The following is a 25,243-nucleotide window of genomic DNA, read 5'->3' on the forward strand; positions in this document are numbered from 1 at the left end:
TTGTCAAATGGGCTGTCTACCACATTGTGTGCTTTGAAGAGTCAGATGGCATTTGTATGCTTCGGCTGTTACCTTCATCCCCCACTGTCAGATTGCATTGTTGAAGGTGTGCAAGATGTCTCCAGTGCAGTTTCCCCTTTCTACAGGTCCCTCTCCATCACTGGATTGTGCCATGGTGGACCAAAGACACTGCATAGCTCTTACAGACAGCTGAAGAGCCTTGCAATGTTTTAAGCAACATCCTTTGCAGACCAACCTCATCTCTTTTAAGTGGCTTCATACTAAGGCTCGCTATCTGATTTAACACATTAGGAAGGAATGCTGGGAATGATAATGTCTTCTCTCTGGAAATATGTGTCGGCTCTTGCTGACTAGCTGGCAACCCACGTTGCAAAGGCATTGGTGGAGTCTTGTGCGGCTGCCTTCTGGATGCACAAGTGACGAGTTGAAGACATTCCCCTCCCCTCCCCCCCCTCCCCCCTCTTGGATCATATAATGAACCTTTCAGTGACTGGGGATGGATTCAGTCTCTTTTCTAGTCTCATGGTCTTGAGCCCTTATTAAATTCATAGTCAGATATATCATCATCTTACTTTCCCCACTGGCTCCATCTACCCAGGATCTTCCCTTCACAATGGTGAGACAGTATCATAGTTCCAACACTTCAGGCAAAACCTCAACATCCACCAACAGTTTGGGCCGATTAGTCACAGCTGACCATGTGATTAGTATGGAAATGGATTGTGGTATGCTTTCTCCAAATGCCAACACCTCATTGCAGTCTTTTTTGACCTACACGAGGCATATGACACTGCCAGGCACTATCATATTTTAGTTACCCTCCATGACTGAGACCTTTCAGGCTTCATACCAGTTTTTGTCACTTTTTATTCCACTGGTTGTTCCAGGTCCAAGATGGTACTTTATAGGTCCAAGAGAATGATGCCATGCAAGACTCTGTGCCGAGTGTCACACTTTTCCTCATTGCTATCAATGGGTTAGTGACTTTTTTCTTGCCACTGATCACCTCCGCAGAGCTATGTTGATGACTTCTGCATTTGGTATAGCTCCCACTCTCTAGCCTTGGCTGAACACCATCTCCAAGTTACTATCCAATGGGCTTCTGCTTGGAACCTTTCCCAAGGTTTCTGCTTCTCTCCTGGAAAAATGCAGATCATTGTACCACAGTCCATCCTGGTCCAGATCTCTGCTTGGGTCTGAGCACTTGGACATTGTTACACAATCCCATTTTTGGGACTCCTCTTTGACAAGAAGCTGATCCATATTCAACAACTAAAGACCAGCACATCTACTGGGCTGTGGTCCACCCTTACTTGGACTGTGGTTACCAGGTTTATTACTCAGTGGCACCTCAGCTTTGCTATTATTAGACCCAGTCAATCATCATGGAGTTGGACTAGCCATTGGTGTCTTCTGGATTAATTCTTTAGTCTCCTTGTCAAAGTGTGATCTTCTGTCTTTAGTTACAACAGTGCCAACCCTTACACACCTGTGTGATCACCCTTCGACAGTTTCTTAATATTCCATTATATCCTATTCGTTTTGCATACTAGGGGCATGAACCCCTTAACGACAACCTCTGGATGGGATAACCAGTTGATATGCGCCTCGCAGCCCTTTGCCATGACCTCCACAGTGCCTCATCACTGAGTACTACTCGTGTTTCCTTGCAACACCACTCCTCATCTTTGTTGAATTTAAAGTCTCAGTTGTCCCCATGACCGTTCACCATCTGTTCGTTTTAGTTTTTCAGGAGTGTCAGGATGCTACCATCATTTACCTCAGTGGCTCTAAAATCATGGATAGGATGGATTAAGCTTTTACATCTCCTGTCAGCCAGGAACATGCAGTGTTTTTATGGTGTAGCTGATGGCCATTAACAGACATACCTTGACTGGGTTTTAATATATAACAACCGAGTGAGGTGGTGCAGTGATTAGCATACTGGACTCGCATTTAGGACGACGGCAGTTCAAACTCGTGTCTGGCCATCTTGATATAGGTTTTTTGTGATTTCCCTAAATCGCTTCAGGCAAATGCTGGGATGGATCCTTTGTAAGGGCGCGGCTGGCTTCCTCCCCCAAATCTGATGGGACCGATGACATTGCTGTTTGGTCCCTACCCCAGGTCAACTGACCAACCAACATACCATGATTAAAAAGTACGTTATGACCACCAACCTGCTATAGATACGAACCATTCCAGGCGATAGAAGCATCACCTGGCCCGGAATGACTGCTAGTCAGACACACGCATGGTGCATGTAGTATCATTGAGCGTGCTGTCCGTATGTAGAATGGGCAGGGCACACAAACTATCTGAGTTTGACTGGGGGCAGATAGTGATGGCCCAGAAGCTCGGCACCAGCATTTTGGAAACTGCGTGGCTTGTCAAGTGTTCAAGGAGTACTGTGGTAAGTGTCTTCAACAGATGGCAAAACCAAGGTGAAGCCATGTCCAGATGTTGTGGGGTTGGGTGGCCACTGGCTCATTACACGTATCGGGCACATAGGCGAGGAGACTGGTAAGACAGGACAAGTGGTGAACTGCGGCAGAACTAACATTAGAGTTTAATGTTGGGCAGAGTTCAAGCATGTCTGAAAACACAGTGCACTGAACACTTGTAACGATAGGCCTCCACAGCTTGTGCCAATGTCAACACCATGACATTGACTACTACGAGTGAAATGGGCACACGACCATTGGTACTAGACGTTGGTGCAGTGGCAGAGCATTGCATTATCTGATGAATCTTGATAGCTTCTTCATCATACCGATGGCTGGGAGCGAATCTTGTCGCCTTCCAGTGGAACAGTTCTCATTGACACATGTACTGCGGATGGAGGCGAGCTGTCGGCGGCGCCATTATGCTCTGGGGAAGATTCACGTGACCACCCATGGGTCCAGTGGAGCTCATACACGGCACCATGACGGCGAAGGAGTATCGTACAATGGTTGCAGACTTTGTACATTAATTTATCACACTTGCATTTCTGTCTGGGAGTGACATAGTTCAACAACGTAATGCACCATGTTGCAAGGCCAGGATTGTGATGGAGTGGTTCGAGAAGCACAGTGGCGAGTTCCAATTGGTGTGCTAGCTCTGCAGCTTGCCAGCTGGGATGTGATTGAATGCAGTGTCAGAGCTCATTGCCTCCCCCCCGCCCCCCCCCCCCCCCCCCCCCCCCAGACACACACACTATCTGAATTTATGGGGATTAGGTGACTTGGTGTGTGCAGGTGTGTTGCTAACTCCCTCCAGCAACCTGCCAAGGCCTCATTGCTTCCATGCCATGAAGTGTTGCCACTGTTATTCATGCCAACCATGGACATATTGGCTATTAGATAGGTGGTCATAATGCTCTGGCTGAAGAGTGTATAGTGACTCAGTGGGCTATCGCCATGCTTTTATGGATGTTACTGTTGTCACCCAGGGATACGTGCTATTCATGACCTTCTTGATGAACATAATCATTCTGCCTGCTTGTTTTTCTCTGGGTCCCAGGGCATGTGGGTTATCCCAAGAAATGAACTGGCCAATGAATTGGATAGAGAAGTGATTACCCCCCCCCCCCCCCCCCCCCTTCCTCCCCATTCGCTTTGACGATTCCAGGCGCACCTGCAACCAAGGTCTCTGCTCACTTGGAAGTAGAATGTATGGTGGGCTGCTGTCCCTCAAATAAACACCGCTCTATCAAGACAACTGCTGTGTGGCAATCCACTGTTGTATTTCGCCTCCGCATTGGTCATACTAGACTGCCTCATAGTTTTATTTTGTATAATGAGCCACCCCCACATTTTGGTTGTGGAGTTTTACTGGCAGGTGCTCAAATTCTTTGCATCTCATTTTGGCAGATGACTCGGAGAGAACTGAACTGATTCTCCATTTTCTCTGTGACATTGTTCTTTAGTCTCAGATATAAAATATATGAAACTACCTTCGGGGCGGGGTGTGCCAGAGGATTACTGTGACTTAGATTTCATATAAATTACACCATTTAAACAACCAGGCCGTGAGTGAGTGCATATTAATTTCAGCACATTCGCAGGAAATCTTAAATTGTTACGTACATTACAAATAGACACAAGATGGGAAATGGTCACCAATCCGAAAGTTGAAGCAGATGTAAAAACAAAAAATATCACATTCACGAGACAGATTTAGTTTCCTAGGGTGTCAATCCAAATGAAGTGGTCCAATAAAAATTAAGTTGGTTGCTTGAACATTTTTAAATATTTTAATTTTTTATATGTGATTACCCTATAATTGAGAAGTTCAAAACAGTTTTTTTAAAAAATTTACCTTTTACCTTTACTGAATGTTAGTGCGCTGAGATGTTTCAGTTTCGAGGTGTTCGCAAAAATATGAATAACTCTGCACTTGCAATTAACTTGATTGTTTTTAGAAAAGTGTCCTCTACAACATTGTCTATTAAATAAAATACCCTAAATTAAAAAATAACCAGTCAAAATGACTCCACAGTTTGGTATCCAAATTTTCAAAAATCCGCTTTTAGGCCCAAAAATAACAAACAAGGAGTGATTTATGAGAGTGTTTTTTCCCTATAGTTAGATATCATACACTGCTAGCCTCGTATAGAGCAAGAACATTTACAAATGTTTCCTTAATTTTTTATGAATTTTTGAAATTAGAAAATTTTAATTTTTTGTCAAGTTGGGGGTTAATTATCTCAGGTGGGACTGAAAATAAAAATATGATTTTTGCACAGTTTGTACACCTATATAATAGCATTGTTCTGTAAAAATTTCAACATTGATATCTGACTGTGAACAAAGGTATGAATTTTTGAAAATGAGATAATTCACATTACTCTACAACCAACTGACCTTATGGCTGTAGCCTATTCATGTGTGATATTGGTGTAATATAATCAATTATTATTGAAGTAAGGTAATGAATTTTACACAAAAAGTGGTAACATCACTGAAATTAACATTTATATTATTTTGACATACTTAAAATAAATATTTTCAATTAACATCCTTAGAGATGCGTCTGTTCCTAAACCTGGTGGTGAATGTTAAGTACACTTATTTCTTCAGACAGCTTCTGCAGTATAGAATAAGACCTCCCAGTTGTGGTTAAGTTCAAGAACTGAAAGTTTGCTTAAAACAATTTTCATTGGTATCCGAACTTTGTCACTAGCAGATTTCTTGAATGATGTTCTTGGGCCACAGGGTGCTAAAAATGCACATCATTGTTTTCCAAACTTATTCTTCCAACCTCTGTAAGCCACCACTGTCCATCATTCATACATGCCACTATGTCATTCAACATTAAAGACAGAGATGTAATTTTACTGACACAATGATCCTCATAAATTTTAGTTTCTGATGTTACATAACATTGAACTAAGTTTTCTGCACTGCCAAGGAATTTGTGGAAATGCCTAGTTCCTTTTATTGCTATACAGTTTTCAAATCTGGTTTGAAGTGTTCTTTTCATATGCAGAACCACTTCTTCTTTCTTGATCAGAAATTGGGTAATCCCGTTAATATTATCCTTGCAAAAGACATAAATGTCCTGTACTTCTTATACTGACTACCACTTCCATCTGAATAATATATCGGCTTCTGAACCTTGGGAAAATTTTCTTTTATGTAATTTATTACATACTTTTGAAACACGTGTACAGCCAAAGTGTTGTACTCCAAGTAGTCGCTTATAATGCAAATTGAAGAACTGCAAACTTCATATTTCTCATCTTTAAAGTAGAGTGTAAATCAGCTAGCACTATGTATTCAGTTTCATGAAGTTGTGTTTTTTTTTGTCCTTCAGAAACTTACTTTGGATTGTAGAAACATAGTGGTGACTTTTGAGTTTTTGTAAGTTATCGATTAAAGATTCCAAGTACTCTTCCTGAGATTTAACCATTGTTATCATTTTTGCCCTGTCAGTTGTGACCCACTGTTTGAAGGTAATACTGTCTGGCATTTCCTCATCATATTCGTGAAACAATTCAATAACGGTTTCCTTACCAGGGCATTTATTACACACACTCATCATGCAGTCATAACTGTTAGTGTTACAGACCATGAAATGTAGTAACTCCTTGTAGTTAAGGTCACTGAGTTTTTCACCCGCAATCATCAGTTTGATGTTTTGATGATACAGGGTGTTTCAAAAATGACCGGTATATTTGAAACGGCAATACAAACTAAACGAGCAGCGATAGAAATACACCGTTTGTTGCAATATGCTTGGGACAACAGTACATTTTCAGGCTGACAAACTTTCAAAATTACAGTAGTTACAATTTTCAACAACAGATGGCGCTGCGGTCTGGGAAACTCTATAGTACAAGATTTTCCACATATCCACCATGCGTAGCAATAATATGGCGTAGTCTCGGAATGAAATTACCCGAAACCTTTGACAATGTGTCTGGCGGAATGGCTTCACATGCAGATGAGATGTACTGCTTCAGCTGTTCAATTGTTTCTGGATTCTGGCGGTACACCTGGTCTTTCACGTGTCCCCACAGAAAGAAGTCTCAGGGGTTCATGTCTGGCGAATAGGGAGGCCAATCCACGCCGCCTCCTGTATGTTTCGGATAGCCCAAAGCAATCACATGATCATCGAAATATTCATTCAGGAAATTAAAGACGTCGGCCGTGCGATGTGGCCGGGCACCATCTTGCATAAACCACGAGGTGTTCGCAGTGTCGTCTAAGGCAGTTTGTACCGCCACAAATTCACGAAGAATGTCCAGATAGCGAGATGCAGTAATCGCTTCGGATCTGAAAAATGGGCCAATGATTCTTTTGGAAGAAATGGCGGCCCAGACCAGTACTTTTTGAGGATGCAGGGACAATGGGACTGCAACATGGGGCTTTTCGGTTCCCCATATGCACCAGTTCTGTTTATTGATGAAGCCGTCCAGGTAAAAATAAGCTTCGTCAGTAAACCAAATGCTGCCCACATGCATATCACCGTCATCAATCCTGTGCACTATATCGTTAGCGAATGTCTCTCGTGCAGCAATGGTAGCGGCTCTGAGGGGTTGCCGCGTTTGAATTTTGTATGGATAGAGGTGTAAACTCTGGCGCATGAGACGATACGTGGACGTTGGCGTCATTTGGACCGCAGCTGCAACACGGCGAACGGAAACCCGAGGCCGCTGTCGGATCACCTGCTGCACTAGCTGCGCGTTGCCCTCTGTGGTTGCCGTACGCGGTCGCCCTACCTTTCCAGCACGTTCATCCGTCACGTTCCCAGTCCGTTGAAATTTTTCAAACAGATCCTTTATTGTATCGCTTTTTGGTCCTTTGGTTACATTAAACCTCCGTTGAAAACTTCGTCTTGTTGCAACAACACTGTGTTCTAGGCGGTGGAATTCCAACACCAGAAAAATCCTCTGTTCTAAGGAATAAACCATGTTGTCCACAGCACACTTGCACGTTGTGAACAGCACACGCTTACAGCAGAAAGACGACGTACAGAATGGCGCACCCACAGACTGCGTTGTCTTCTATATCTTTCACATCACTTGCAGTGCCATCTGTTGTTGAAAATTGTAACTACTGTAATTTTGAAAGTTTGTCTGCCTGAAAATGTACTGTTGTCCCAAGCATATTGCAACAAACGGTGTATTTCTATCGCTGCTCGTTTAGTTTTTATTGCCGTTTCAAATATACCGGTCATTTTTGATACACCCTGTATAAACAAACACATTTGGGTGTGTCCCTGAAGATCCAGCCAAAATAGACTACTTAGGGTGGAGGTCACAAAATTTTGACCTTCCAAATTTGCATTCAGGATGAGAGTTTTTGAAAGCTACGTAAAGTTCATTTAAATATGACAGCTCTAGTTGTTTCTGCTTTGTTGCTTTAACTTTATTTATAACAATTCTTTTCCTATCTTTGCAACCTGAGCACGTTCTACTGTTTCCATAATCTTCAAAAAACTGCTGGATCTTTTTAGTTGTTTCTTCACTTATACCTACTCCTTTCTTCTTTCCTAAAACTCGAAGAATGCCTTGCTGTTTCACTAATTTTTGGGTTAGTTTAACCAAACAATGAGAAATGTTGAATTCATGAACTATGTTTTTCTTTTGACCATGAATCAGGGAACAAACTTAAAATTTTAACTTTTATCTTCCTTAGATGTCTATAAACATTTAATTTTTAATTTTTCTATTAAGCTCAAATTTTCAGTGTCAGATGACGCTGGTGGCAGGTTTTCTTCTTTTTTAGAAATAATGTTGGTAGCCTATCTGTATTATTATAGCATGATTCCAAGTCTTTTCTAATTTTGTCTGAAATTTATTGTACCTTATTTTCAATAGCTGCTTTTCTTTTTCTGCTACTTAATTTTATTATTTTTGAAGCAGGAGGTACATCTAACTTAGAACAAGCAAAATCCAATATGCTAACAGTTTCCTCATTAGGAATATAAATGTCATTAACAAGGTTACATGACTCTGGTTCTGGATTCACAACAAATATTTTGGAGCAACCATTTGGGCACAGGGAATTTCCAGGAATCACATTACGTTTCACTTGAGAAGGTGTTTCACTCTCACATAACAAGGACAAATGTTTAAGTTCAGTTTCCCTCAAACCCTTAGTAATAGGCTATTTATGAGCTTTAAGTGGAACACAGCACTTTCTTCCAAAAATTCTTCTCATGACACTCTCACACTGATGTTAAAGAAGAAATTACTTGAAATTTAAACAAAGTTTGTCTAACTAGATCAAAGTCATTGACATTTTTCAAGTTTTTTGGATCTCAACCGTACTGTTTTCTCACACACTTCACGTGCTATCTGTCCAACAGAGCACTGTTCATCCATGTTATTGCATTCCAGTTAATCTCTCAGAATTAATTACAAATTACACACAGAACGAAGCACATAACACATTCTAGACTCTCGAAGTATGTACATCTACTCTATTAGAGGTTTCAGAACAGACTGACGACGACAATGACACACACAGGAATAATGTCCATCGTTATTGACAATAAACCTCAACATAAATGGGCATTTTTATTACCATAGAACAAAAGTGAAAGCTCCTATTGGTAATATGTCACAATTAAATTTTATTACAATAAACCATTTAATTAGGCAGCAGCCATAAGATGAGTTGTAGAATAATGTGAACTATTTCCTCAATTTCAAAAATTCATATCTTTGTTCAGTCAGATATCAATGTTGAAATTTTTACAGTACGCTGCTATTATATAGGTGTACAAACTGTGCAAAAAATCATAGTTTTATATTCAGTTGCACCTGAAATAACAAACCCAAAACTTTACAAAGAAAGAAAATTTTCGAATTTCATAAAAAAATTAAGGAAACGTTTGTAAGTGTTCTTGCTCTATATGTGGCTAGTAGTGTATGATATCTAACTATAGGAAAAAATAGACACTCATCAATCACTCCTTGTCTGTTATTTTTGGGCCTAAAAATGGATTTTTGAAAATTTGGATACCAAACTTTGGAGGTCATTTTGATGGGTTATTTTTGAATTTAGGGTATTTTGTGTAATACACAATATTCTAGAGGACACTTTTCTAAAAACAATCATGTCAATTGCAATGTTGTAACTTAACCCATTGCAGAGATATTTAAATTTTTGCTAATGTCTCCAGACTGAAAAATTGTCACGCGCCTACAATAAAAATGGCCGCCATCCAGTAAAGGTGCAAGATAAATTATTATAATTTTAAACCTGTTTTGAACTTGTCTAATATAGGGCATTCACATATTAAAAAAAAAAAATAAAATAAGCAACCATCACTGGACCAGTTCATACGGCTTGACCCTAAGATGATGATGCAACTGTGACATTTTCTCAATCTAATGTGCTTTTCTGTTTCACCAGTTTGTACAGATGCTTGAGGGAACTGGTTGGTATAGGCATATTGTTGGCATCATTTACGGGCCATTGAATGATAAGGCTTATATTTTTATGAACAAAAAGGAAAGGCTAAGATTTTTTGAACGAAAAAGAAGTGTATTCCTTGTTCAGGATAAACATTGGTTTGTGAAGTCTTATCCAGTTATGGCACTCATAAGAAGATGTTAATTTCCGTATTGAAACAAAGTTCAAGAAAGAAAGACTAGGAAAGGAATTATGTCATTGCTGGCTGTAAATCTGTTGGAGTGAGTGTCTGGCCTGAAACTGACACTTCAGGTGGTAGTCAGCATTTACCACATGATTTCGCTCCAATGTTCCTTGTTGGCTACCAAGAATGTGTGCATAGTGGACATGTTCTCAGCAAATCATGTTCCACATGAACAAACAACCTTTCCTTCTGATAATATAGGGCACAATAAATTGTACTCCAACATCACAGGAGAATATTAAAATGAAAAATAAAATACAGATTTCTAAATACCAATGAGATGGCTTATAGGCGACCTGAACAGTTGAAATACATAGTCTTGTTTTTTCAAGGTACAGTGCTCTCAAAAGCAAAATTACTTTATGTTTGCAGTAGTTGCATGTCTTCAGTTAACAAAGAAATGATTTTGGTAGAATAAAAAATGCAAATCTTCACCATAATGATTGCTTCTGCAAGGGATGTACCCAAGCTTCCCCTCGACTCCAAAAGTCAGAACTTCCAGTTGACATTGCATGCCTGGCTGCAATAGTTTTGAAATGGGAATTTTACAAAAGGCGTAAGTTTGAAGTAGAAAATTCAAAAACCAAAATGTTGAATAGAAGTGACAATGTTAGCCAGACAGTCAAGAGTATTTGTTGGCTCAGGCACTTTCTCTGCTTACTATGAAGGAATTGTACGAGGTATGTCTTCTGTGAGGAGGGTTAGTGCAGTTTCCTAGGAACACCGTGTAACAGCGAAGAGATTCAGGATGTGGCAGCTGGAAACATCCCAGAACTACTTTTCAAGTAATTGTTGGAGGTTTGGACAATCTTTAAACTGAATCTTTCACGTAATGTTCAGTTACTCAGTGCGCTAAGCAAGCCACATTTATCAACTGATTACGATGCTGAAAAGAAATCATGACAAGTAATTACTTAAGTGAAGTCTACACAATTACTCCAGAACTTAAAATTTTTGAGAACAGCTACTCAAGAAAAGATGTCAAAACAACTATTTTAAAAGGACATTAAAATCTTAAAAAAAAACAAAAAAAAATCTACTGTTAAATATGTAAAATGTAGAACTCTCAGGCATAACAAGAGTTACTTCCCCACTCTCCACGTAAGCCATGCTGCTGGAAACAAAGAAGCAGGCAGCTTGAAATTTTAAAATTTCATATGTTGAATCCTAAATCAAAAGAAGCTGAAAAGTTGATTTGTGGAATGATAGCACTTCAAGAACTTGGGTTTAACTTCGATGTCTCGACAAATAAAAAAAGTTTATAATATTTATCACACAACGTATATGCCTTTTTACATTTTATCATTTTGGGGGGGGGGGGGAGACCTCGTTTCGATATCATGAGCCGTGTTTGAAATATGAAGATTGTTATGACCAATGATTCCTGATGTGCAGAAATTGACTGGATGCAATGTGTGCAAACTTTTGCCAGATATAAAAAAAACCAATAACTCAAGTACAAAATAAGAGATCATTCTGCTTGTCGTTTTAAAGGAAATTTGGATGTTGTATCTATATTTCATCCACAGCAATGTATGAGCTAAAATCAACCATATGCAAAGTTTCTGCAGTGTGTTTTTACCTTTGCAATCTCTCTAAAATTTCGTGCAATGTTTTATGTAATTTGATGCAGCGAGACAACCATGATGAATAATGAAAAGAAAAAGTTATTTATTGAACGGAGATCTTGGGCTGTAACATATGTGAAAATCAGTTTGTTGCCACCTGTTTCCTTAAAGTCAGTTTACAAGTATTTCATTTTGGGCGGAACACAGTCTCAGCACAGCATTTGGTGAGTAGTAAAGCCACAACAAAGCTGCAGTCAGCATGAAATGCGGAGAGCACATCTGTAGTGGCAAAAGGGTTAAGAAAAACCAGCAAATCAATTGTGCTGCCTCTGCGTGACTGATTCTTATCAAACCACCTCTAGTACATCCATAATATTTACTCAGTATTGTCTACATTTTTAGTTTGACATAGGAACTGCCCTGACTCATAAACAAGTTGCTAGTTGTGTGTGGGCTCTCAAATGTTATTACTAAAGCTAACCACTACATTGAGCTCATCATCTGAGTTACTTTTTAATTGTTTGAAACTTGTGTTCATTTTTAATTTAAATAGCTACTTGTTTTAGGAAAGCAGAACTGTTTCCATATTGCTCTTCTGCTGGAGCCATTGAAGCAAATTCAACAATTTTTTTTTTTTTTTTTTTTTTTTTTTTTTTTTTTTTTTTTAGAGGAAATGTTAAATGTAAAATACACGTGATAAAATAAAATGGGTTTATTCTCACATCCTATTTGTTTTGCAAGTTTTCTAGTAAGAAAATAAGTCCACTTCCACTGTCTCTTGCTGTTATTTCTTTGCTATTTGGTCATTGTTATCTTGTTCACTGCAACTTTCAAATACTTGAGTAATTTTGTGGTCAAGTTTGTTGAAAACTGGAGTAATTTGCTCTAATGTGAAGTTGTATAATGACTATGTGCTGTGCCCCAGTGAGTGAGAGAGAGAGAAAACAAGTTTATTTTTGATTCGAGGTGCTGCTGATAGAAATTCACTCATTTATGAGTGAATTTATCCCCTCACACCCAAGGGTGTAGGATCTTTAATGTTCAACAGGTGTGGCAAACATTTTGTTGAGATTTTATCATTGTTACTAGACTCCTGTCTAATGCCTAAACTACATGAGTATGTGCTTGGGCTTCTGTTTCAAATGGTTAAGAAGTATTTGCTGTAGCAATCTGGGCACGGATGTCTAGTTCTGGAAGGAAGCCTCCATTTTAATAACACTTCACACATGGGGGCTTGAAGGTAATTCAGCTTGGCTGCTGCAGAGGTGTTATTTTGCTGTATTATGGTATTTTTGTTTTTGATGTCCTTTATTTTTAATGTGGAATTACATTGTTCTGCCGTAGAGTATATTTTCTAGTGTGTGTGTGTGTGTGTGTGTTACTCTTTTGTTATGCAACTAGTTATGTGTTTGTTTTTTCTCACTTCGAACAAAAACCACTTTCACTGCATAGTCAGAGTAAAAATACATTCGAATTAATAAACATATACTACTTTAGCGTCAGCACATCTTACATACACTTCACTAAGTATGCAAGCATTCCTGGTTTTGAATCACATGTGATATTGGAAGCTTAAGAGATGGTAATTTGTTGAGTGACATTGTTGTTGGAGCTTGTGAAATTTGTGGATGCTGACAAAGACTTGCCATATAAGAGATAGTGAAAAGTTAAGTTGAATGTTTGTGATAAGTTAAAACTGTGTAGCGTAACATGTCACAGTTGTTCTCTTGCAGTATGCTATGAATTGCACTTTGAAAGTACAACTTGCAGCGTGACCCAAAGTTTCAGCTTGTTGCTCCCTAACTCCATAATGGCTCTTGTGCTGTTCTGATAGACAATTCCAAGATGCATAGCAGAAGAGCCTTTGTGGAGTTTGGAATAGAATTCATTTACTATCTGCTAAGTATACTGCCCCAAAATCCTGTTACATACTCACTGACAGCTTCTAATATTGTCTGTTGGCACTGTCGGGAAGAATATAATTTTTCTTAGCTAGTATTCGAACTACACTTTTTTGGGGGTAACGTGTCTGCAGTGTTAATGATGAAAATGTTTTGAGATGGATGGAATGTAGATGCAGAGTGCACTAACAAATTGCATGAAGCTATTGTTGACCTTCAGCACCATTGATAAAACAATTCACATAGGCTACATAAAGTCGATATTTTCTCTCTTCTAATAAGGGAAAGCACACATTTTTATTATTGTGGATAGATGTTGCTGCATGTTTGGATATTTAGTGTAGGAGGAAGAAAACTGTGGGAGTGTTAGTGTCATAGTCTAATGCCTGCCATCCACTGATGAATGTAACCAGTTCATTGTGAGAATGTGTTAAGAGCGATTTCAACTGTCAGGCTTAGTTTTAAAAATGATACATACCTTGACAAACTTCATCTTTGCCGATATTTATGTTCAGAAAATGTAATGGCGTAGGACAGTGTTATGCCTCTTCGTACGCCACTGAGCGTCTATTAACACGTGTTGCTTTCTTTAATAGGGAACGTAGTACACTGCACCACCAGGCCCGATACTGTATACACTCTAACTTCGTTAACACAAATCTAAATCTGAAGGGACCAAAAAATAGAGTGTTCATGTTAAGAAAACTTTGTGTTAAGTGAAAAACCGATGTTATTACGTGTATGTGTACGGAAATGCAGTAATACACTACAGTATCAGTCACTTTACATTACTGTAGAGTTAAAACACTATAATGTGACTGCAAAAGTGCAACTACTTACAAATTACACTATTTTCTTGGAAAAAAATTGAATTAAAGTTCACCGACGTTAACAGGAAGGAAAATATCTTGTAATTTCACAACCAGTTGTTGTAACTATTGTGTTTGCAAACTCAGTAGTGAGACCTGTGTGTGGAACCAAATTGTCAAAGACTGTAAATATCTCCTGATGGGTAGGTGGAATGGTATTTATATTCTCCATCTCATAAGTTTCTTCTGATTACTCTTCTTGCACCTCAGTCACAGCTTTTGGCACATCAGATTCTACAAAGCACATACAACAACACTGTTTATGTTAATGAATTCCTCAAAACTAACCCCAGCGTTCACGTCGTCTTGCAGAACTACCCATTCATTAACTGAAGTGGCATCATCTAGCTCGTGGCCACTTTTAGTAGTGTTATATCTCCAGGCTCTGTTAAAGAACTTCTGTATATGATGTGGCGACATGGAGTTCCAGGCTGCTGTGATGGCTTTTATTATGTCGTGCAGACTCCAATTTGGGTTGCAGTGTTGTTTCCAGCAGCAAATTGCAGCTCTTACAAGCGGACCTCGGGGAAGATCAGTTTGGATTCCGTAGAAATGCTGGAACACGTGAGGCAATACTAACCTTACGACTTATCTTAGAAGAAAGATTAAGAAAAGGCAAACCTACGTTTCTAGCATTTGTAGACTTAGAGAAAGCTTTTGACAACGTTAACTAGAATACTCTCTTTCAAATTCTGATGGTGGCAGGGGTAAAATACAGGGAGCGAAAGGCTATTTACAATTTGTACAGAAACCAGATGGCAGTTATAAGAGTCGAGGGGCATGAAAGGGAAGCAGTGGTTGGGAAAGGAGTGAGGCAGGGTTGTAGCCTCTCCCCGATGTTATTCAATCTGTATATTGAGCAAGCAGTAAAGGAAACAAAAGAAAAATTCGGAGTAGGTATTAAAATCCATGGAGAAGAAATAGAAACTTTGAGGTTCGCCGATGACATTGTAATTCTGTCAGAGACAGCAAAGGACTTGGAAGAGCAGTTGAATGGAATGGACAGTGTCTTGAGAGGAGGATATAAGATGAACATCAACAAAAGCAAAACGAGGATAATGGAATGTAGTCAAATTAAATCGGGTGATGCTGAGGGGATTAGATTAGGAAATGAGACACTTAAAGTAGTAAAGGAGTTTTGCTATTTGGGGAGTAAAATAAATGATGATGGTCGAAGTGGAGAGGATATAAAATGTAGACTGGCAATGGCAAGGAAATCGTTTCTGAAGAAGAGAAATTTGTTAACATCGAGTATAGATTTAAGTGTCAGGAAGTCGTTTCTGAAAGTATTTGTATGGAGTGTAGCCATGTATGGAAGTGAAACATGGACGATAACCAGTTTGGACAAGAAGAGAATAGAAGCTTTCGAAATGTGGTGCTACAGAAGAATGCTGAAGATTAGATGGGTAGATCACATAACTAATGAGGAGGTATTGAATAGGATTGGGGAGAAGAGAAGTTTGTGGCACAACTTGACTAGAAGAAGGGATCGGTTGGTAGGACATGTTTTGAGGCATCAAGGGATCACAAATTTAGCATTGGAGGGCAGCGTGGAGGGTAAAAATGGTAGAGGGAGACCAAGAGATGAATACATTAAGCAGATTCAGAAGGATGTAGGTTGCAGTAGGTACTGGGAGATGAAGAAGCTTGCACAGGCTAGAGTAGCATGGAGAGCTGCATCAAACCAGTCTCAGGACTGAAGACCATAACAACAACAAGAAGTTACTTGCAATAAGCTCTCTCCATGAGAGAAGTGATGCCTTGACTCAAGAGCTGAAAGTGGCTTGTCACGTTGTTTGGAAAAAGTGCAACCTTTATGTTGGTTAAATATATTTATGTTTTTAAAACGATGTGGTTTCTCTCATATAACCCGGCAACAAAACATTTCACTGCCGTCAGCATTACATACCAGGGCAACAGTTAGCCATTGTTTGCTTCATGCTCAAGTATGACACTTATCAAGTATGACACTTATCACCTTTCGTCTCCAGCTTGCAGCTAGGAAGAAAAAAAAATGTAGAAAAGTAGTTTCATCTGTGTTGAACACATTACACGATGCATACTTTTCCCTCTCTCGGGCTAATTCATGCAAACAGCTGTTCACAATTTCTTCATCAACTTTATCCACAAATTTGTCCAGATGAAATTGAATGCCTTTTTTGCAGCTGATACAGCCAACCAGCAGAACAACTTCATAGGGCTTAAGTACGAAGAAATCATTATATTATTGCTAGAATGATTCAACCACATGCGTGCACCTAACATATCTTTAAAAAGCCCTATGATACAGTCAAAAGATTTTGTGCTAACGAGGTTATAGTGTGTATGAATTCATATTCTATTGACATCGCTACCAGTCTTGCCATTTTTAAACATGTAAGAGGTAAATAAACACACAATTGTAACAAATGAGACATGATACTACAGTCGTGGTTTGTTGTAACTGGGGTGAAGTGAAGGAAATTTTTGATCAAGATAAGTATCTGATATTATATTGGGTTTGAATTTAGTCTCTTTTTACTAATTTCATGCAGCTTAATTTCTCTTGGGGGTTACTGGACATCTTAATGTGATCTATGAGAAAACTGAACTGCAGAAATTCGTTCAGTGAGATCTGTGAGAGGTAAGTGAAAAGGGTGAGCTCTTGCCAAACCTTTGAAAAACACTGTTCCTATTTTCATTGTAAGTAAATAATACTGTCTTTTCCCCTATTTTTTGGCAGTTTGTGTTACTGTATCTTAAATAGAAATGTGATGGGTTGCAAAGGATAAAAAATTAGGAATGGACCATTACTTAAATGTGGATTGTTAAGTAAGAAATACATTGAAAATAGTAGACAACTCTAGAAAAGTAATAAAATGTTACCTGCACCAGTAGGGGAAACAATTCACAGAATAGTTAAAAATAGGGCCTCACTTAAGTTGTGCAGTTTGACTGGGCCATAGCCTTTAAATCGGGACACTTGCAGCTTCAGTTGCACATAATCAGTGGTTCTTGCAGTGGTTAAATCTGTATCAGAAGTTCATTTTAAGAGTGGCATGTAGTTCGGTAACATTTGTATGGAAAGAAGTTTCCATTTTTAAGAAACAACACAACTCTGATTTAGCAACTAAGGATTGTGGCAACACAGAATGTAGTTTTAATTAAGATCTCTGTCTCATTCACAAAATAATTGTGCCTATTTTTTAATGTAGTTGTCAACAGGTCTGATGTTTACATGACATCATGGAAACTGATACAGTACTGTTGATAGTGTCCCTTTGTATGTCATATGTCCTTTAGAGGTGATTGGGAGAAAGCAGTGATTTAGTTGTTAAATGGAAGTTGATAGATTGTTTTTTATTTTCCTTAAGTCTTAGGAAATGGAATGCTGCCGTGATGGCAACTGTTTTTGTTTTGAAATTGTGTCCATAAACGTTTGTGAGATTTTAGATCGTGGGCATGTCCCACAAAGTTAGGACTCATTTGTTGGTATCTCGCTGGTAGTTTACTATCTTAAAATATGTTTGTTGTTGATCTTCCATAAACATCAGGGGCTGAGTACCGTTGCACTTTCATCATGAATTGGTTCTGTGTTAAAATTATGTGGTAGACTTCCAGATGAGTCTTCAATGTCATAACTACCTTGAAGTGCCAAAGAAACTGGTACAGGCATGCTTATCGAAGTACAGATACATGTAAACAAGCAGAATACAGCACTGTGGACGGCAACGCCTTTATCAGACAACACGTGTCTGGCGCAGTTCTGCGATCGATTGCTGCTTCTACAACGGCAGGTTGTCAAGATTTGAGTGAGTTTGAATGTGGTGTTGTAGTTGGTGCATGAGTGATGGGACACAGCATCCCCGAGGTAGTGATTTTCCCATATGACCATTTCACGAGTGTATTGTGAATATCGAGAATCTGGTAAAACGTAAACACACTAACATCGCTGCAACTGGAAAAGGATCATGCAAGAATGGGACCAACGACAACTAAAGAGAATAGTTCAATGTGACAGAAGTGCAACCCTTCCGCAAACTGCTGCAGATTTCAATGCTGGGCCATCAACAAGTGTCAGCATGCAAACCATTCAACAAAACGTCATCAGTATGGGCTTTGGTGCTGAAGACCCACTCTGTACATTTGATGGCTGCCTTGCCTGGGTACATTGGCTCCGACATTGGACTGTCGATGACTGGAAACATGTTACCTGGTCGAACGAGTCTTGTGTCAAATTGTATCGAGTGGATGGACGTGTATGGGTATGGAGACATCATCATGAATCCATGGGCCCTGCCTGTCCACAGGGGATTGTTCGAGCTGGTGGATGCCCTGTAATGGTGTGGGGTGTGTGGAGTTAGAGAGATATGGGACCTCTGATACACCTAGGTACAAGTCTGACTGGTGACATTTATGTAAGCATCCTGTCTGATCACCTGCATCCATTCATGTCCATTGTGCATTCCGAAGGACTTGGACAATTTTGGCGGGACAATGGGACAGGACAATTTCGGCGGGACAATGGGACACCCCACTCGTCCAGAATTGCTACATGGTGGCTCCTGGAACACTCTTCTGAGTTTAAACAATTCTGCTGGCCACCAAATTCCCAATCATGATCATCATTGAGCATATCTGGGATGCCTTGCAACGTGCTTTTCAGAAGATATGTCCACCCCTTTGTTGTCTTACAGATTTACGGATAAACCCCCCTTCCCCCGTTGAGGCCATGCCATGTCGTGTTGCAGCACTTCTTCATGCTTGCAGGGGCCTTACATGATAGGCAGGTGTACCAGCTTCTTTGACTCTTGAGTGTATTTCTAGAATTCTTCATGTTGGAAGCACTTCAGAAGGTGCGTGATGCATCACGTGTTGCTCTGCAACCAGTACTATTTAGAGAGAGAGAGAGAGAGGGAGAGAACATTTTATCACTTTATTTTGAAAACTACAAAATTGAGTAAATGACATTAATCGTATCAAAACACACGTTTTGTATGTCTGGTAAAATGCTGTAAAGGCTAATATACTTTGCTTACTAGTAATAGTTGTTTCTGAAATTTTTGTACTTAAAATTTGAGGTCTTGTCAAAATTAGTAAGAATATTTTTCTATACAAAGTAAGAATGCTATATTCCAAAGTAGTATGAAGTACTAAAGAAATCGATTCCTGAGAAGAAATGGGTTGCCAAAGAGGTTCTTCCTGTCATCTTGTCACACCATTAAATGTTGCCTGTAATTGAACTTTGGGGGCAGAGTTAAATAGCTGGACTATTAAAATTCTGAATTCTGGCAAGTGGTGTCTAGATATCTTTTTAAAGTGTGAAGAGGGGCTAGGAGGTGTTCAATGATTTTTTCAAAGCAAAAGGAGGTCAATGAGAAGGAAATCTGTGGTGGCCTTGTCATTGGAAACAGTCTGTCTGAAACAATCTAAAGAAACAATAGAAAATTGAAATTAATGAACTGGTATTCAAAACCTTCTCCTGAAGAAGTTTTACTGTCAGCTGTAGTTTTTTGCTTCGTACCCACAATGATTTTATCTTCTTTGCTGTTTCCCAGAAGCTGCATCTTTTAGATAAATTAGGAAAAGACTGAGTAAGAAAAAGGACTCTAAAATGTAGCATTATGCAAATTGTCAGGCTCTGTAGTCGAACAACTCGAGAAAAACTGGTTTTGACTATATGACAAAGCATGCCCCCACCTCTATCCCCTCCAACTTCTCCTTCACCACTCACACATACAGTTATGTAATCATAAACTTTTGGTACCAGACTCTTTAATCTGCCAAAATGAAAGAAAGGGTTCGAGGATGGTGCACTAATCATACATTTAGTCAACCTAGAAATGAAGATAATGGAAAACGGCACAATAGTATTGAAGAGAAATAGTAGTTTCAATTGGGGAGGATTGACTAATGTTTTAGTTTATAAACTGTTTTCCTACTGTTGATCAAAATCTGGTGTATGAACGGTAAGAACAATATTTTAGAGAAACATCCAAGGGAAATAGTGCAGTTCCTATATAAGTTCAATGAAAAATGTAAAATTAATAAATTATAAGTAACATACGTGGTCACAGGTTAGTGAATTAGTAGTTTCACACACTTGTCAGATAGTAGTATGGTGGAAGGTACTACTTCCTGAATTGTCTGAGTAATGAGAATGAGACTGGTTTAGTTAGGAGATTTGTACAGTTATTGGCATCGACTTCAGATGGATACTTTAAGAAAGTTTTTGTTCTTTGAACTTGAGTGGAAGACTCTTTGGAAGTGCACTTGACTCCATTGTCATGGATACTGAGCCTGTGACAGTGCTGTAATCTACTTAAAGCAGTTGCATTACAGCTTCTGAATAATACACCATTTTTTTAATTTTATTTTTTTATAAAATAGTATTCATAACTTGTTTGCTTGGGGTTCAGTTCAAGGATTACACTCTCCAGGATATGTTCAGTTTGTGATGTATTGTGAATAAGACGAAGTTGAAGTGAAAAAATAATGTGGTATTAAAAAGGTATCTACCTGTACGAAAGCCTTTAATGGTAGCAAGTTTGCTAAAAATATGATTTTAGGCACATCATTAGATTGAAAACTGAAGTACTCTTCAGAAAGTATGTGTCAATGTCTTTTCTGCCAAACAAACGGAGTCACTCAGTGAAAACGATGCCTTTTTGGCAGAATAGTAAATATGTGTGTTTGCTTTGGGTAATTTTGTGGCGCGCTATTCAGCAATTTATCACTATTATTGTTGGCTACGTGGTGAAGTGGAGAGTTCATTATTATTCCTTGTGCATGTATGAATATTATATTGTCATTGAATCCTGAGTGCTTGCAGTTTCACCCAGTTTTAAACTATTTGTAGAATATAAGCCAAAACTATAAAATATTTTCAATTTTTTTCTACATTCAAGGCACTCAGTAGGATTTGACAGACATTGTGCTTTCCCTTAGGAACTGATAATTACTGCACGAGTGTTGTCTTATAGACGAGTATGGTTGCCAGAATTGCATGGTACGGTAACCTTACTTTGAGGTATTTAATTGTTCTGTTTCGTATAAAATTGTATTTCATATGGTTAAACTTGTATTAAAGGAACTTTCACCTGGTATAAGCTGACTTATTTTTGTTTGGTACCAGGTTGAAGTTACCTATGGTAGAGAGGTAAGTGTGAATTATGAGTTTATCTGGTGTAGTGTGTGTGGTGGTAGTTTTACTTCGTTATCTGTATTTATTTGACTATTGTTGTAGCAATGTTGTGATCAGTTAGCACCTCAGTTGAAGATTAGAAGTTCAGAAAAGATGTTTTATGTAGTTAGCTCTTGATTTTGGCCTGAAAATTTTAATTTACTTTTCTCTTTTCCCGGCATGCCTTTTTGTTAAATTACTGCAATTTTCGGAAGGAAAGGTAGCTCGTCGTGGCTGAAATTGGGTCTTTGTTGTGTGTTTATAGATTACGATTACGAGTATTACGGTTATTCGGATTATCGAGGCGGCTACAGTGATCCGTATTACGATGACTATTATCGTTATGAGGATTACTATTTCGATTACCCGCCGCCGCCACCACCTGCCAGAGGGAGGGGCAGACCGCCTCAGCCGGTGGGTCGAACCGTTTGATTCGTTAACGTTGCTAGCTAGCTCTGACTGTGGCACTGTGTCTTTTGTCTGTTGTTTCATTTTTTTCCCTCCTCCCTGAAAACCGAGTCCATAATTTGAGTCCAGAACCATGTCCTTTTTCGCTATTTACGATGAGTACAGTCTCAGATAAAAAGCTGACTTCCCTACCAAAGACACAGTATCACTTTCAAGTAGCTTATCATATCTGAGCCACTGATATAGGCTTCAAAAATTTCTTTCCAATATTTAAATTTAGCCGGGAAAAGGATGCTCTTGATACCTGAGGCTTTGTAGGGAAATACGTATTGTAGTTATGAAGAGCGGTATGTGTGTGCCTGTATTGGCTCAGATATGGTAATCTCATTTTCTTGCTGTTTAGTTGCAGGGTTATCCAAAAGGTCAAGGGATGGGTTCCGGGGCACATGACAGCTGTAAATGGACAACTAACTTTTCCTCACTTAATTACGCACTTTGTTTCTGTTCTGTGAAAAGGTACTGAAATTCGTGGTAATTTTTTCGGGATAAGTCAACGATTAACTTAGTTGCAGGCTGAATTGTCTGCAAATATTACATTGTCTCCATATTCCCTCTCTGGTTCATAAACAAGAAAATTACGCAGATTCTTAATGAAAAGTATATTATTGTTGCTTATTTGGGCTGTTGAGGAAAGGTTAGATTACTTTTTGCAGATTTGTAGCTACTTACCTTGTGCACATACACAAAATGCATAATGTTGACAAAGTTCCATACATTTCTCTGGCTTTCAGCTTTAGTTGATGTGCTTTCTGCTTTTTGCTGCTTTTAGATGCTTCAGCATTTAGTTAAGTGGCAGTAGATGCTTTGGCTTCCCTTCCTATTCCCTAAACTTCTAAGTCTCTCATTTTGGATAACCCTGCTATTTGCTCATAAATTAAGATATTTCACATATCGTAAAATTTATCAGCCAAATACTGGCAGCACATACCACTTAAGCAATTGTATTGAACTAGTGTACAACTTACTGGAACAGTGAAATTTAAATGCCTTGGACTCAATTGTAACAGTAATTTGTAAACGTATGGTTGGTGTGTGTTGAAAATGTTGACAGATGGTGATTTGAAGAGTGTGAATTACGGATGAACATGTCAGTTTATAATATCTGGAAGTTATGTGCACAGTTCCTTTAGAATAGTGGGGACATTACTCAATTGAAAAACCCCTTTAACGTCAAATGTACAGTATTAAAATGACCAGTTCATTGTTTCTAAATATTGCAGATTAAATGATTGGCACTGACTGACACATTCCATACGTGCTTTTCAATTAGTGTCAGTCTTTGCATTGTGTAGCTCAAGAGGGAAGGGGAAGGGGCAGAAAATTTATATCCTAGAAATTCTTATTAAACAGCTGTATCTAAGTTCAAATTTTTTACCCAGTAAGTTCCTGTATTTATTAACAGTGATTTCTTTAAGATTGGTTTTTTATGAGAAAAGCTTTCCTTATAATACAAACTAAAATTTCTGTTCCCCCCCCCCCCCCCCCCCCCCCTTTCCTCTTTCAATCTTACCTTCATTAACAGTCAATATTATTTTTCCACCTGCCCCTTACTGCCAGTAATCCTCGTTTTTTCAGTCTTGCTGTCAGCAAGCCCTCTAGCCCTGCTCCTCTTGCTGTCAGTGAGCCTCGCTGCTTGCCACCTGAACCCCAACCCTTACTGCCAACATGGGCTGCCCCCTCCCTCCTTTGTCAGTTCCAGCAAAATGCTGCCCCACTGTCACTGAACCTAATCCTCTACTGTACCCAGCTGTTTCATGTCATTTGCTTCCATCTTGTGCTGGTAGCCAGTATTCTTCTGTGCTAATTCATTGGTGAGTAATCTTTAGTCTGCAACTTCCCTAATTTAAACCATTTTTTCCTAGTCCTTCTTACCCTCTCACTATACTATTTCATGTCACCACTCCTGTTCAACCAAGTGTGTCCCCAAGCTTCCACTTATGTGGTTATCACAATCTGATAGTGAACATCAGTTACTTCTATGGTGCGAATTTTTAAGTTCATCAGTTGAATTGAAGTGAGATAACCCTGGGTGTGTTTGAATTATAAATTAAAAGTATTTTGGACAGTAAAGGAAGGGCCATTTAGTAGCAACTCACAAATAAATAAATTTGCTGGATAACAAAGGATGTGATGTACATAAGCTAATACAAGTTCCATCTTTTAATTTCTCCCATTAAAGGGCCTTTTGTGTTTCTCAATTTGCATGTCTGACACACAATTGTTCCTGTTGTGGATGATATTAACTATTCACTTAGATTTGGCTCAGATTTTGGTTTTTATTTACGACTTTCATGTATTTCCAACATTTAAAGTACATTATCCAGTAACATTTCAATGGATGTTTTACTTGTCAGAATTTTCAATTAGAATGTGGCCTTCTGTTAAAGCATTTTCATTTCTGTGCTGCAGAAACCTGGAACATTGTTGTCAATGCTCTTAGTCTTGAAGCTTCCAGACTCTTGCTAATGATGATTGTCTTGCTTCAAAAATGTGTTTATTGAAAAATCTTACTTTAAAAATACGTTTATTGAAAATCTCTTTCCTCCATATTCCATTGTGTTAGATTATTACACTTGGTGATCAATTCCTGGATGACTATTAATTAACAATGAGTAAATAATTCTGTGTTGCAACATAGAGAGATCCATTATAAATAATTCGCTGTTGCCTTACATTATTTTCTGTACCTCTTTTACCAAATCACAGCTGCAACTGTCACTAAATTTCTCCCTCCCTCTCCGCGTGCGTGTGCGTGCGCACACGGGTGCGCCCACATATCACAGTGTTTCACTTACTCATGAATTAACATTTATTATTAGAAAACACGAGAATATTTATTTTGAGTACTGCTCTGAACTGCTCTGTGATTGTTAGTTTTCACCAGTTGACGATATTCAACAGTTCATAATTTGAGTAGAGATATTGATATGTCTATAAAAATTTCTCAAGTTCCATAGCTGCCATTAAGGTGAGTTACAAAGTTGTTGAGCGGGAATCTGTGCACGGTGTACGTTTCTTTATAGATCAGTTTTTATTATTGGCAGCACTTTTCATAACAGCAAAACTTGGTTATCCATCTCGATATTTTTAGGAGCAACTCATTTAAGAAAGATTACTTTAGATTATGTTGGTTTTAGTACTGGTTTTATTGTGTAAGTA

At 38.7% G+C, this 25,243-nt stretch overlaps 1 protein-coding gene across 8 annotated transcripts in view; it reads left to right on the forward strand.

The window, feature by feature from the left end:
* The window catches only part of LOC126457310 (heterogeneous nuclear ribonucleoprotein R), a 114,725-nt gene that overhangs the window by 76,123 nt on the left and 13,359 nt on the right, over nt 1–25,243 (forward strand). For 6 of the 8 annotated variants that reach the window (XM_050093499.1, XM_050093498.1, XM_050093497.1 and 3 more), the window contains exon 9: nt 21,882–22,030. The exons of the other annotated variants lie outside the window; for them this stretch is intronic. In XM_050093499.1, coding sequence (XP_049949456.1) covers nt 21,882–22,030 — 149 coding nt within the window. The remainder of the gene's footprint in view (nt 1–21,881; nt 22,031–25,243) is intronic. 8 annotated transcript variants of the gene reach the window in all.

The sequence above is a fragment of the Schistocerca serialis genome, chromosome 2 (genome assembly GCF_023864345.2).
Source record: "Schistocerca serialis cubense isolate TAMUIC-IGC-003099 chromosome 2, iqSchSeri2.2, whole genome shotgun sequence".
Taxonomy (NCBI): domain Eukaryota; kingdom Metazoa; phylum Arthropoda; class Insecta; order Orthoptera; family Acrididae; genus Schistocerca; species Schistocerca serialis.